This window comes from Phaethon aethereus, assembly GCF_964289735.1.
Source record: "Phaethon aethereus genome assembly, chromosome: 8".
Lineage (NCBI taxonomy): Eukaryota > Metazoa > Chordata > Aves > Phaethontiformes > Phaethontidae > Phaethon > Phaethon aethereus.
Genome location: NC_138584.1, coordinates 19,289,680 through 19,303,489, shown reverse-complemented (window position 1 = coordinate 19,303,489; position 13,810 = coordinate 19,289,680). Strand labels below are relative to the sequence as shown.

Sequence of the window (13,810 nt, the reverse complement as noted above, 5' to 3'; positions counted from 1 at the left end):
TTCCGGCCTGCCGCCGCACCGACGGGAGCCCCAGCGAAGCGCACGACCGTTTCCGTGGTGGTGGTGGGGTCCCAGTTTGTACGTGGCGAAGGGGAGACGGCGGAAGGAGCCGGTGGAAAGCGCTGACGTTTCTGCGTCCGCCCTGGGGAACGCAGGGTTGAGCCCCAGCAACTCGGGGACTGTTGCTTCTGAGCGACCACAGACAAACACAGAAAACCAGACATGGAACCGAGAACACCTCCATTTCTCCTTTTTTACACCTGCAGGCCTAAGTGGAGAGAAAGCGCGTTTTCCTTAATGTTCGAGCGTTCACTAACCCAGGGCAGATAAAGCTTTGAGCGGCGCCTGTGCAGGAACAGCTCAAGCAGCCCCATAGGCTACCTTTACCAAAACAGATTTTTCAAAGCCATTGGAAAAATTTTGTACGAGACTGCACTTGTCAACAAGGCCCATATATCTGTTTTCGCATCACCTGAAGTACTTAACTAGCGCTGTTCAGGTCACACTACCAAGGAAGCAGGATAAGGTCTAAGGAAAGGGCCTTGGTTATACCATGATCAATTCTTTAACTGCAAAGATACTAAAACCGGGTCCAGCTGATCTCTCATAATCAATACTACAATCATTATTTTGAAAGAAACCCTACACACAGCGTACAATGAAAAGAGCCGCTGAAGTGAGCCTCCATGGTCCCTACAACATTCGTAAGTCCTTTTTTGAGTCACATTGCTCCGCACTCAAAGGTTTTGTTTCTCCCCGCTATTAAAAAAAAATAACAAAACCTTAATTTAAGAATGTTGTCAATACATGCACGGCTGGAAGCAGCACTTCTCACATGTTTAAGAAGTTGAGTGATTGAGTCATTTGGGAAAAAAAAAGCAAGAATCAGGTTCGCAACACTAGTCATGGGCCACAGAAAGTGTAGGTAAGCAGCCGATGCCTTAGTTTCCCATGTATGTTTTCCCCATATAGTGCTCTTGAATGCAGTCCTACAGGCACCTTTCATGTTAAGTCAGTCTTCCCACCAAAGACAAACCTCTCTAACAAGACAATGAGCACCAAAGCCTCCCACACACACAGAACCAAAACCACACATCCAGATACTGGCATGAATTGCTCCTACAACCCATGCATTTTAGTGAAGGGCTGACAGGAAAACAGGCAATTATACAAAAGAATTTATTCCCAAAGTTGTGATAACAATATTTCAAAATTTTAAAAAAATGCACATTATAAACATTCGGTAAGAGAGTACATTCACGTAACGTCTCAGGCGAACAGGCTCCACTGCAGGAGCCACCCCTGCACAGGTGGGCTCCCTGCAGGCCGCGCAGCACGCTGTGTGATGGGCAGCGCACCTCGCGTGTTCGGATTTAGATCTGCAAGGCAGTCTTCACCCCGAGCTGATACTCTTTTCCAGTTAAGGCCAAACTTGCTCATTCTCATCCATCCATCCCAGAAGGGACCCAAACCTAAGCACAGCTCTTCAAGTGGTTACAGTGGGCATTTAGACAAATCAATTTTAGACATCCTGAGTATCTGCAACTGCAATTCAAGTTAATGGAAGAGAGGGATTTAAGCCTATCCTTAATTTCATGTTAGAGAGCAAAATTTTGCTTGTATATGTAGGCACTTAACTTCCAAAGTGCCTTCTGAACCATGCTGTTTTGCTGAAAAGCATTTTCACCGTCCTGACAGTCTATGACCTTTGACGTATATGAGAAAAACGAGGATTTTTATAAACACTAAACAGAAGCTCACATCTTTATCAAATGTAAGCTATTCATATACTAAGTACAGAGTGTAGTTGAACATCGCAGTTTATTTTAACCTACTTCCAAAACCAGTGTAAACATAAAAAAAAAAAATTAGAGGCTATATTGAGGTCCTGCAGATGGCCTGTCTCCACAAAAGGAGAACACAGTTTAGGAGTATTACATGGGTTTGAATTTGAATGGAATTACACAACTATAGTGCTGTACCAGAGCCAAAATAATTTAAAGCCCTAAATACAAACCTACCCTTTGATATACTGAAAACATGCCATCACTTTAAAGTGTAGTACTGCAGAACACAACTGTACACATTTCCAAGTAAGAGTTTGTCCTTGCCTAGAAATTTTAAAGTAATTATAGGCCACCTTCATAAAAAGTAGATTACAATGCAAGAGTAGAGTATGAGAGCATATTACATTGTGTCAAGAAATGAGAACCTTCCCATGTTGAAATAGTTTAAAATGCTTTTGACTCTAAACCGTTTGAAATGTAAACCTGTCTATCTGCTTTGAAGAGTAGGTGTCTTTGAAGTGCAACATTTCCAAGAGTCCTTCAGGTATGGATACTTTCTTGCTACAGGACTCCTCCTCTACTTACCTACTGGGACAAAACATACAAGCTTTGCTCCTTATTATACAATAACATGTTCTTACAGCCCACATGATGCTGTTAGAGCAGTTTACATTCCTTTTCCAGTCTTAATGAGAATTTATATTTAAAGTGCATCTCAAATCAGAAATCTCTAACTAATATACAAGAAAAATATGCTAAGATTGTGGAAGTACATTTGCTAACTCAAATCACTGCGATACCAAGTGTCTTTTGATTTACTGGTAGGATAGAGAACAAAGTTCAGACAATTAAGAGACCTCTCACAAATACGCATAACTACAGATTTGGCCAGATTTTTTTTTTTTTTTTCTCAAATGGAGCTGCACGCACATACATAGAGGGAAAAATTTATCCTACAGGGAAACATTTAGTTTGGTAAATGAGTTTAAGCTAAGTGAGCTTAAGCTTTTAGTTCAGAAAATTATTCTTCAATATTTTTCCTAACCATCTTTCCCAATTCACCTGTCACAGGAACACTAAGAAAAACAGATTTGTTAGTTTCTGTAGGAAGAAAAAAACCCCATTTGTTCTATAATGGCAGGTTAAATATCTGCAATTAAATGTGCAAACTTACATATACTGGTTTAAAAACCTAACCTTTGCTGGTGTAATACCATGATCTTTTGAAAAAGGCTCCCTAAAGAACATAAAGTCAAGCAGCTCCACAGTCACTCAATTTAAAAAAAAAAAAAAAAAAGACTCCTTAAAAAACAGTAAATAGCACAGCACAGATTGTTTCCTCTGATTTTGCTAGTTAACAGTTTGAAAACATTTTTTTAACCTTTATAAAGACATCACACAAAATTTCAGTACCATTTGGATGAACAGACAAAAGCCACTACGTTCACTGTGGTTGAAGAGAACGTGATCTTAAAGGCAAAAAGCAATTGTCACTTGAACTAGCACATGGTTCTTGGTGCTCCGACTGGAGCTCTGGGGGGAGAGGGGGTGCACCAGGGTCTCCAGGCCCTGGAAGGGTGGCTGAGAAAACAGCACTCTCTGCATTTCCCATTTCTGCAATTGGTAAATTCATGGAATGAAGAGAGACAGCAGACACAAATGCGGCAGTGCTATAATCTTCTTCTGGATGATGTATCTGGGTAGATTCTTTATCTTTTGTTTTATCAAAAAAATTAGATTCATCAGAATATGATCTAGAAAGATTATTCGTTCCTCCATACAGTGAGGTCATACAGGTGCTGCAGCTTAGACCTAGGACAAAAAAAAACACCAGAGACTGGATTTAATTACAATGTGGTACACTCTTAAAACCGTGCTCCGATTTAATATCGGAAAGATTGTCAAAGATCAATTGTCTGTATTTTTAACAGACTAACCTCTTCATCTCACCTGTGACATCCCGATACTCAGGACAAATTAAAAAATACACGCAGTTTATCTAGGCTGATGTGATCATTTTCTCTATATCTCTGTATCAGCTACGATTTGACAAAGGTGCACCCTAACTTAAGCTTCATTTTAGGAAGTCACTTTAGCCCTCTGTCCCATTTTTTGACAGATTTTTCTCGTTGTGTTCTTCAAACATTTACAAGCTTCAGCTGCATGGTTCTGCTCCAAAGGAGACTGCATTTGAAGGCTGTTTTACCTGAAGCCAGAGAAAACTTCAGGCCTTTCATCTCTAGGGTTAAAAACGTACTTTCTTCCTTCTTTCTCTTTTGTTGGGTGTGGAAGGGGAAGTAAGGTTTTTGGTTTAGAAGGCTTATACTTTCTTTATCCACCTTAAAATATGAGTACATATAGTCACTTCAGGATTAGTGGGTGAAAAAACCTCTCCACCTGCATGATGCAACACATGCATACATTTACAGTATCTAATTTTAAGTTTTGGCATTGAAGGCATACAGGAGAACTCCCCTCAGGTTGCACTTGCTGGCTTATCTCCTGCTGAGGTGCAAAGTTTAACAAAACCAGAGCATCCTGCCCCTGGAGTAAATAGCTTCAAGAGAAATGCAAGATAGAAGATAATCACCTATTTTGAATTCTGAATTAGAACATCATAGAAAGCAAAACTAAAATGTGAAGACAGAATTATCCATCATAACAACACATGATAGGGTTTTTTTTCAATTTGTTATTTATGATGTGTTCAGACAGTAAAAAGGCAAAACCAGGATACGTGCACTAGAATCTTAAGCACAAACTGGCAAGATTTCCAAGAATGTTGTCCCAAACACTAGAGGAAGAAAAGAAAATAATCTGTACTAAGAAACATGATTTAAGGAATTGCTGGAGTTTAATTTTGCAGACCCTCAAAATAAAACTTATGTCTTACAAAATATTATTATAAACTTCTCACCTTTGAGAGCTTCAAGTTTTTCATTTTTGACTTTCAAGACTACGTCAGTTATCTTTTGTAACAGGAAGTTTTGTGTTCTTTCTCGTCTGATAGATTCAATCAAAGCGTCTAGCCCCTTTGGGTTTTCTGCTAAGTAGTCCAATAACTTCCCAGTTTTTTTCCTACTGGAAGATCGAGAAGAAATTTCTTCTGTGTCCTCTCTAGTGAGTATTTTCCTTGAACGCAGATAATCAAAGTGTCTCTCAGCTATGATTTTATCACACAGATAAGGACGCATCCTTTCTAAAGCCTGAAAAACAAAACAGACTACTATTAGCCAACATTTCAATTTATTTAGAAGCCTGTATCGATTTATTTAGAAGCCTGTATTTGAAACCTATATGATTTTGATACAGGTTAATGAAACAATTAAAGCTGACACTGTGTTACCTAGCAGAGATTTTTCTCTGTAAAAAAATCTTTTTTTCTTTTTTTAAGTCATCTAATTTACTTATCCCTTTCACTAGTTTTCTTTACACAAACTCAGGAGTTCTACTGCATGCTAAGTAATAAGGTGAATGCTTACTGGAAATGTTAATTACATCAAGTCTGTCATTATCACATTTCAGAACAGTCACCAAGTAAAAATAAAAGGAAATTATACCAACAAAACACAACAGTGCCTACTTGCTTTGTCTACAGACACACTCATTCTCACTTACTACCCAATTGCCACATCTCCATACTATTTGTATCCACAAGGCACAACTCCAAAATATTGCAATTATTGATGTTTTCTGTACATTGAGTAACAGCAGTCTCAGAGCAAGAGCATGAATGTACTCACTGTTTAAAAGGTTTGTTAAATAAATTTCACTATTTACAAGTTCAACAGATTACTGGCATCCAGAATACACGCACTTTCATCCACAGATGTACCTACTCTCAACAACTTCACTGGCTGCTTTTTGTCTTCATCAAACTGCATTCTTTTGGTTTAAGATTTTATATTAAACACCTGAAGCAGCTTGCACACCTCTGACAGGCTGCACAGGCCACTGAAAGTGCAACTCTGATGACTGGCAAAGCAGAATGACTCTACCCTCTGCTGCATAACTTCAGCTTACAAGTGTGAACTGGTTGCTTAAGTCCTTTCTATAACCAGCAAAAAGAAAGAGGTGGAACAATCTGCCCATGGGAGGGGACTCCATCCATCCTCTAAAGACCCTAACATATAGTCAATTAACAGTGGGAATGATGAAGCAGAGACATCTGTCTCGAGCGCTTCAGCAGCAGTGCCACTTTACAACTTCAGGAACTGTAACACCTTGCATCGGGTCACATTCCCTCAGAGATCTTCTTCCTGGGGAAACACGCTATCTTTTTAAACCATTTTCAGTTCTAACCTAACTACCAATTTATTTTGGAGGTAATTTTATAGGAGCAATGTCAGAACTAAAGACTGCCACATCACCACTTTGACTTCCTCTTTGGAAAATCAAGTGACTGTCCTGGTTTCAGCTGGGATAGAGTTAATTTCTGCTATGATAGGACATGACAGTGTCCTATTTTTACAGTTACCAAAACAAAAACCAATCTTCCTCCACCTTGTTCAGATGGTACATATAAACACAAACGTTGCCAAAATATAATAATTTTATATTATTTAATATAATATATTAAATTATATTATTTAATATATTAATATTCCTCTTATTTCAGTCCGTACATTAACAAGCCTGCTCGTTAAACAGAATTAACGCATGTGTTCACAACTCTCTGGTTTCAATATCTACTACTCTATAAGGATGAGAGTCACAAATGACATCTGTGTTTGAATAACAAGCTCTCATTTTACATAATACTACAAAATTGGCAGTTTCTCCCACCAACATTTTTCACTGTGCAGAATTACACAAGAAGTCAGATACCCACTAGCTGAATATTACTGATGTGAAAAAACTAACACCCCCCCAAAGTCTCATTTGATTCAAAAAAAGAAAAAAGATTTGAGAGCCAGGAAAAACACCTTTACATAAGACACGTGAAAAGACTGAAACAAACAAAACATCTTTCATAAATCAAGTTTTCAAATATCCTCCTGCTTGTTGAGATTAGATTCCATAATAGCAGCATTTAAAAATTAAAATTTGAAAATTACTATTTGCTTTATAGCCATTTAGTAGCTCAGTAAATAGAAGGTGAAAGAAAGCTAGATATCAAGATGCACTTTAAGACAGATTATTTCAAACACCAAAATACTGCCTGGCATACCGGTGCTAGGGAAAGCACCAATAACTCTTAAAAAAAAAAAAACATTCCTGGACTGCTCCAGTAAGTACAGCAGAGGATAAATGTGTTCTTCTAGTTGCTTTTTAGGATCCAACAAATACTAAGCTATCAATAAACAGCCTGTGGTTACAGAGTTGTTAAAGAAAACATCAGATAAGCATGCACAGAAGATAAAGGAAGGCTTTTAGCAGTAGACTATCACCACTAGATTGACTACAATGTAAAACTGGAAACATAAAGGCGCAGCTCCATGGTGGCCAATTCAAGTGCAAGGAACACTCTCCCCTGCATGGCAGCTGCGTGTTCCTACCCTTTCCCTTGTACTGGTGGATGAGAGGATCCAGACAAGAAAGTGATTTGGTGCTTTTTTTCCCTCCTCCCACAGCCAGATTAATTACCCAATCCAGTTTAATGTGCAGTCACATTGGCACTACTGTGGCATAAGAACTACAATATGAGCAGAAAAGTGCAACAGTACAGATTATATCAGTTTAGGTGGCTCTGGAATACATCTCACCAACTGCAACAAGCCTGTGCCTGAATGGTTACCCATGTAGCAAGCAATAACAGGTTTCTTCAGCTCTCATGGAAATCTCATCCTACCACCAGGAGGATCAATCAACAAACTCTGAAACACAAAAGTCTGCCAACATTTCAACATTAGGATAGAGTGAGTTGTTATTGAATGAAAAGACCATTGTGTTTTGACTAACATCTTCCTGTAATGATTCTTTCACTGTATGAAGTGTATCAGTTCTGAACTCCCCTCTGCATTGTCCTCCTAGGTTAACAGCTTATGACAGACAGAAAGAGTAAACACATTAGAACAGAAGCTTTAAATATACTTTGCTCTACATCAATGATTTTTTTATAGCTCACTGCCTTCTTCCCAGCTCTTGAATGTAAGACTCCAACCTTTATAATTCCTCCTCAAGATAAGTTTAACCAGACCAAGTCATCCTTGCAAGGTAGCTTTCCGAGCTATGCTATCACATAATATACACAGGACTTCTAGAAATGCAGCACTCCTGTTTGAAGTGATCCTATTAGAGTTACTTGCACGACTTTGAAACTGCTAAGTGCGTTTACACTGAACCAGCACTTTGTATCATGAAGCTGCAACACTTCAAATCAGAGAAGCAGCTCTAAAGTCAGATTTATTGGATTGTATTTTGATGATAAAACTAATGTTATTTCTTTCTACATATTAAGTTTCCATCGAGTCCTACAATTACTATGGGAGACCCTATAAGTTTAAGGGCTGAAGTGACACAGATGTGTTTCTGTGAGAAGCAGCCCTGAATTCAGTCATTGACGCTGATTAACATATGTATCATGTTACGTACAGTAGGTTTTTTTGGTGTAACTACCGGATGCTAACTATTGCAGTATTACCCTATGGTTCCACAGAAGCAAGTAATAACTTGAAAAACGTGCCTCACAAAACTATGACAAAGCCTCTAAAGAAAATGATACACACATAGAGCTCATAAGAAACCAAACTCATAAGAGTCCAAACATTCTTTATTGTACCTTAAAAGAACACAAAACCCAAATAAGTCAAACATAAGAAAACATAAATTACAAACAGAAGCATAAATGGTCAATAAGTAATCGAATATTTTTTTTTTAAAAAATCACAGTTTAAATTAACCAATCACTCATTGAAGTTGGTTAGCACATTGCTTGCTTCCCAGTCTTAGCAAAGAAATAAGTAAATCCCGACTGAACCGGGATTAAGTCTTCCCTCCGGTTTCAGACATCAGTGAATAAATACGGGAAAAAAATAGCAGGAAAACATAGCGCAAAAAGCCTCAAAAATTTATAAATATTTAATCCAAATACTCGTGCTCTACTAGAGAGGATCTTCGTGACACCAAGAGAAGCATATATAATCGCAACGGACCTTGGATACCCCACTAATTACTCATCACTTCTAGTCTGCCTCCTGCCTCCCGCCCCCCGGCGCGGTACCGAGAGGCGCCGGGAGAGCCGAACCCCGCCGCTCTGGCCTTACAGAGGGGCAGAGGAGACGACCGCTTGGAAGAAAACAGGGGAGCGCTTTCAGGCGAACACCCGGCCCCAGGGCCGAGGTTTTGCAAGTCATTATCAGCCTTAGACCGGCAAGCCGCCGGAGACCCGAGCCGCTCCCGGCGAGCTCCGGGCGGGAGGCCCCAGGGCCCAGCCCGGCGCCGCGGAACCCAAGGCCAGGCCCACCGCCCCCGCTGCGCTGCACGTGGCCTGCCCGCCCCCGCCGCGCCGCCCTCCGGGAAGGCGGCGGGGAATTCCGGGCGCCGCGGCAGGGGCCCGGCCCGGCCTGGCCCGGCCCGGCGGCCGCTGGCGGCCCTCCCGCCTCCGCGCCGGCCTCCCCCTTCGGCCGCCCCCTCTGACAGGGCTTCCGCTTCCCACGCCCGGCCTCTGGCCCCACCCCACCGCTCCACAACACGGCCCCGGGCACTCCGGCCTCTCAGCCCGGCCCACCACTTACATCCTTCTTCACCTCAGCCATCTCGTCCTCCGTTAGCAGCCGCCCCACAACCCCCGAGCCCGAGCCCGGGCCCAGGCTTTCCATAGCCGTCGCCCTCCACCGGCGCCGCCGCTGCCGGACAAAACCACTCGGGGCAGCGCTTCCGGCACGGGCCCCGCCCCGCATACCAATGGACCCCCCGGGAAGTCACTCCGCCCCCACGGCGGCACCGACGGCGCGTCGCCCCGCCCAGTAGCGCGTGCGCGGAGGGGCGTCGTCGTCGGGGCGGTCGTTGGTGCTGCCGCCCGGGTATCGCGGCGGTCTCGCTCTGCCGGGAGCCTGAGGCGGCCGGGCCGGGCGGCCGTCCTGGGCAGGGAATTCCCTCCTGCGGGCCGAGCCCGTGGCGGCGCAGGGAGCGGCGAAGCGCCGGGCCTGGCGGCGGGGCTCCCGCAGAGGCTCAGGGAGCGGCTCCCTTGGCGCGTGAAGCCCCGCCCTTCTCCGGAACTGTCACCAGACTGGAGCAGCCGTCTGCGTCCGCAGCTCGCGGCCACCCCCCGAGGCCCGTTTGACACCCCCTGCGTTACAGCGGCGTTTGGATGAGCGACGATGAGGGGGGGCGAGTGCCTCAGGCCCGTAGCTCCGGGGCTGCTGGCGTTGGGCCACGCTGTACGGAGAGGCGGTGGCATGCCTGGGTGATGCCACGCTCCTCACGGCGTTAAGTGAAGTGGCTGATGGCAGGACATGGGGATTTACAGCAGATTTCGGGGACTGACCGTGGTCAAAACCCGCTGCTGCTGCAGGGCTGAGAGCACGCCGAGCCGCGGGACCGGCCCTGGGCTCCCGGGCTCGGCCGGAGAGGTGCCGCTGCCCCGCCGGGGACACCGCTGCTGCCGGCCCCGGCCCGCCTTGCGCGGGAGCAGGCGCTTGACGACAAAGGACAGAAGACAAAACTTAATCAATCGGTGTTTTTTCAGCTGTCAAAGGTAAAACTCGGGCTACTGCTGCAGTCTTGAATTCCAGCAGTTCAACGTGAAAGGGTAGAGAAGGAGAAGCAACCAGTACTGGGTTTTGCTGTCAAGTAAGGCAACGCTACCAGCTTTAGGGTATTTTGTGAAGTCCTTTGCTTGATATGCCTTGTTAACTCAATCGTGCTTCAAATGTTAACTGCAACAATATCCATTATTGCAGTGCTAGCATTCCCAGCTTTTCACTAAACCCACTGGATAGCAAAGGTCCTGCCCAGAAGATTTAAAAAACAAAGGACTAACCACTGTTCTTACCTGGCGACAGGGCTGATTTCTGTAGAGCTGGGTGTTAAAATCACAGCTGGTTACCAGAAAACACCCAACCAGCTCTCCTCCCTGCTGCTGCTGCTGCGGACACTTCTGCCCAGCAAAAACCCCTTCAGACTCACCCTCACCATCCAGCCTTGCAGACCCGATTGCTGGTAATTTAGCAGCACACCTCTGCTCGTGACCCAAACGCTATAGTGCATCTGAATTTCTCAAAGCTGTCTATCTCTGGATTAAACATCTGAAATACAAGGTAAACAAGTATTTATCTCCTGTTTTCCTGCTCAGAGGGCTGCAGGGCCAGACATTTTTTTCAAGTCCAAGCACCCATATTGATACTCCTTTATCAGTGCTAGGCACCCAAATACATGGGAAGGTTTCAGATTCTCCAGTGCTTCCAGGGAGCTGGTTGTGGCACATCCCAGACACAGCCAGGCATCTCCCCAGCTCCTGACTCCCATCCTTGTTCCGGAAACCAAATGCTTTCCAGCTCCTGCTCTTCAAGGTAAACTATATTGTAGATTTTGCTGGCTCTGTACAATACTGCTGATAAAAATAGCTATCGTGCATTCTGGATTTAGAGTATTCATTAATAATCCTGCTCAGTGAGAGGTGCAGTTCAAAGCCACACGATGCCTGGAGGGTTAGGCTTCTGGATTCCTAAGCCGTGTAGAAGACAAACTGAAATGAATTAACTTCAGCAATCAGGAAAAGAGCATGTGGTTAGAGAATGCAAGAACAGAATACATTTTAGCAGACTTAATGCCGATAAATCCTAGCAGGATTTAACGGTTCAGGCAGCTGGAAGAAGACTACTCTCAGCATGAAACTCATTTCAGGAGGTTAACATCAGTATTAAGAAGTGAGCCTCAATGAGGAGCGAGTTAGAGATAATTCCTTTCAAAGGAGCTGGGAAGATTCTGGACATTGCACTGGTTTTATGAGTATGTACACATGTAATGTCCATCAAGAATAAATTTCTGAGACAAAGAAGTTCCAGAAACTGCTTACAAACCAGTGCTGTTCAAATCTTTCACAACACTGGACCTAGAAAATGTTGTAACACTGTCACAATCTGTGAAGTCGGTCGGCTTTTCAGAGCTGCGACTGGCTCCAGGTTTTCTTCCCCCTCTGCCCTCGTTGATCAACCCCTCTCCAGGCAGCCTGTCCTTACTGCAGAGCAGGGGCCTCCACCCAGGAGCTTCATGCACTCCCACCCCATACTGCCTCTTGGTCCTGACTCAAGGGACTGGGTCCTCCCCCAGGACAGCCCCTTTTTGGAGCTGGCTGGACCGCTCTCCACCGCAAGAGCAACTGGGCTGTGCATCCCCACGTCCCTAGGGAGGGGGCAGGAAGCTGCCAGGCAGAGAGAAGGGAAAGAGTGTGGTTCAGTTACAGATCCAGATCAAGGGCCTTGCCCAAATCAAATGGATGTCTGGAGCTACCAACAGCAAGTTTTCAACTACAAACCCATAGCCATCAACCTACAGCTCATGAATTTTTGGGGTGAGGATGTTTGGAGTTTATGATGCAGGAGACTGTGATTGATGCTTTTTAAGCAAGATGTACTTACAGTGGAGAGTGAATTCATACACCCAAGTGCAGAAGTCTCTACTTGCTGAAGGAATATTCTACAGCTAAATTTTGCAAAGGGCACTCCTTTTTAAATTACTATTATGCTTTGATATTCCATGAGGGACTTCTTAATGTGGCAAGTGGGAATGGCTTGTATAGCTTTTGTTATTTTTAATTATTGCTATTTAAAAACAAATTCAAGTAAATTGGTACCAACTCTCTTCCATGTAGGTACACAAAAATGCATATAAATGCAGCAGTTTCCTATAGTAATTGCAGCAAACTAAACGTATCCACATTAGATATAGCATCAACTTAAATATATTAATATAAAAATCACATTTTTAACCAGTGTAGTTGAATTAGTACAAAGGCTGTATTTAGATCAGCCCTAATGAAATCTTTCCTTGTCCCTGTTTCCCCAGCAAAAGTATGATATTATGGTTTATTATAAGTCCTATTACTAGCAAAGCTGTACAGTCTGAAAGTGATGTAATTCTTTTGCTACAGTCTTGTTAATTTATGTTGGGTTTCTTACGAAAGTGAAGCAACAATACTGAGGCCTTGAACAATTGACACTTGGGTTGCCACAAGGTGGCACTGAAGGCCCACGACCACTTCCACACCGGTCCATGAAGCCTGGAGTAACTGCATCGTCCCCCGAGATCGTTAAGCCCGGTATCATAACGTAACGATATTAGAGCAGGAGGGTACAAGCAGAGATTAGCCGCACATGCACTATTTGTAGCACACAACAAGTAGTATTTAGATATAAAACATGCGACTGTCTGTCATGTTACCACAAAGCAATGTCTGAAATGTAGTCACCTCTCGACAACCTGGGGGAGAAAAGACACGAGAGCTACATAAATAGTTTAACCGTAATGGTCATGCCACTAAACCTTTCTAGTTTTACCTTTTGTAACTTACAGTAAATACTGGAACTACAGAGAAAATACTATACTACAGTAACATCTGTTTAGTTATCTTGGACAAGAATAAAATTTAGTCATAACCAGTTGCATCTGGAACACACAGGCAATATCCCCCCTCTAGACATTATTCTTAAATGTAGAGTCTAAAATCTAAATCAAAATCTGAAACAGTGATTTGTTTTTAAAGAATCAAGATTTCTTCTAACAGGCTCAAAGGTTTTAGCACTAGTGTCTATAATTGGCTTTATTTCTAGGCATGTAACAAGCTTCCAAATAAAAAAATGGCATGAAACAGTATTAAATTAGATGCATATGCTTTCAGTTTCAAAACAAGAGGCAAAAACTACACAGTGCACAATACAACTGACACTTTATTCCTTCGTGATGGGGATATATAGTATTGAAACTGCAAGAGTCAAAGAAAAAAAATCAAAGTGCAAACCTCTATTAGAACAGATTATGGAATGTATTGTTTTTGGCACAAAAAGTGGGGAACTATATACTGCAACAAGATTTTAAGTTTAATGAAATGTAACACTTCTGTGTTCAGTAGTCATATTGCAGAA

General features: G+C 43.0%; 1 protein-coding gene across 1 annotated transcript; it reads right to left on the bottom strand.

Moving 5' to 3' along the window:
• Positions 1 to 2,455: 2,455 nt before the first annotated feature.
• On the bottom strand, positions 2,456 to 9,547 carry BCL10 (BCL10 immune signaling adaptor; the record flags this gene model as incomplete). The annotated part of the gene is made up of 3 exons (XM_082002943.1): positions 2,456 to 3,599; positions 4,705 to 4,993; positions 9,464 to 9,547. The coding sequence occupies 3 exons, from the start codon at positions 9,545 to 9,547 to the stop codon at positions 3,232 to 3,234; spliced, it is 741 nt and encodes a 246-aa protein (XP_081859069.1). The 3' UTR covers positions 2,456 to 3,231.
• Positions 9,548 to 13,810: the final 4,263 nt, after the last annotated feature.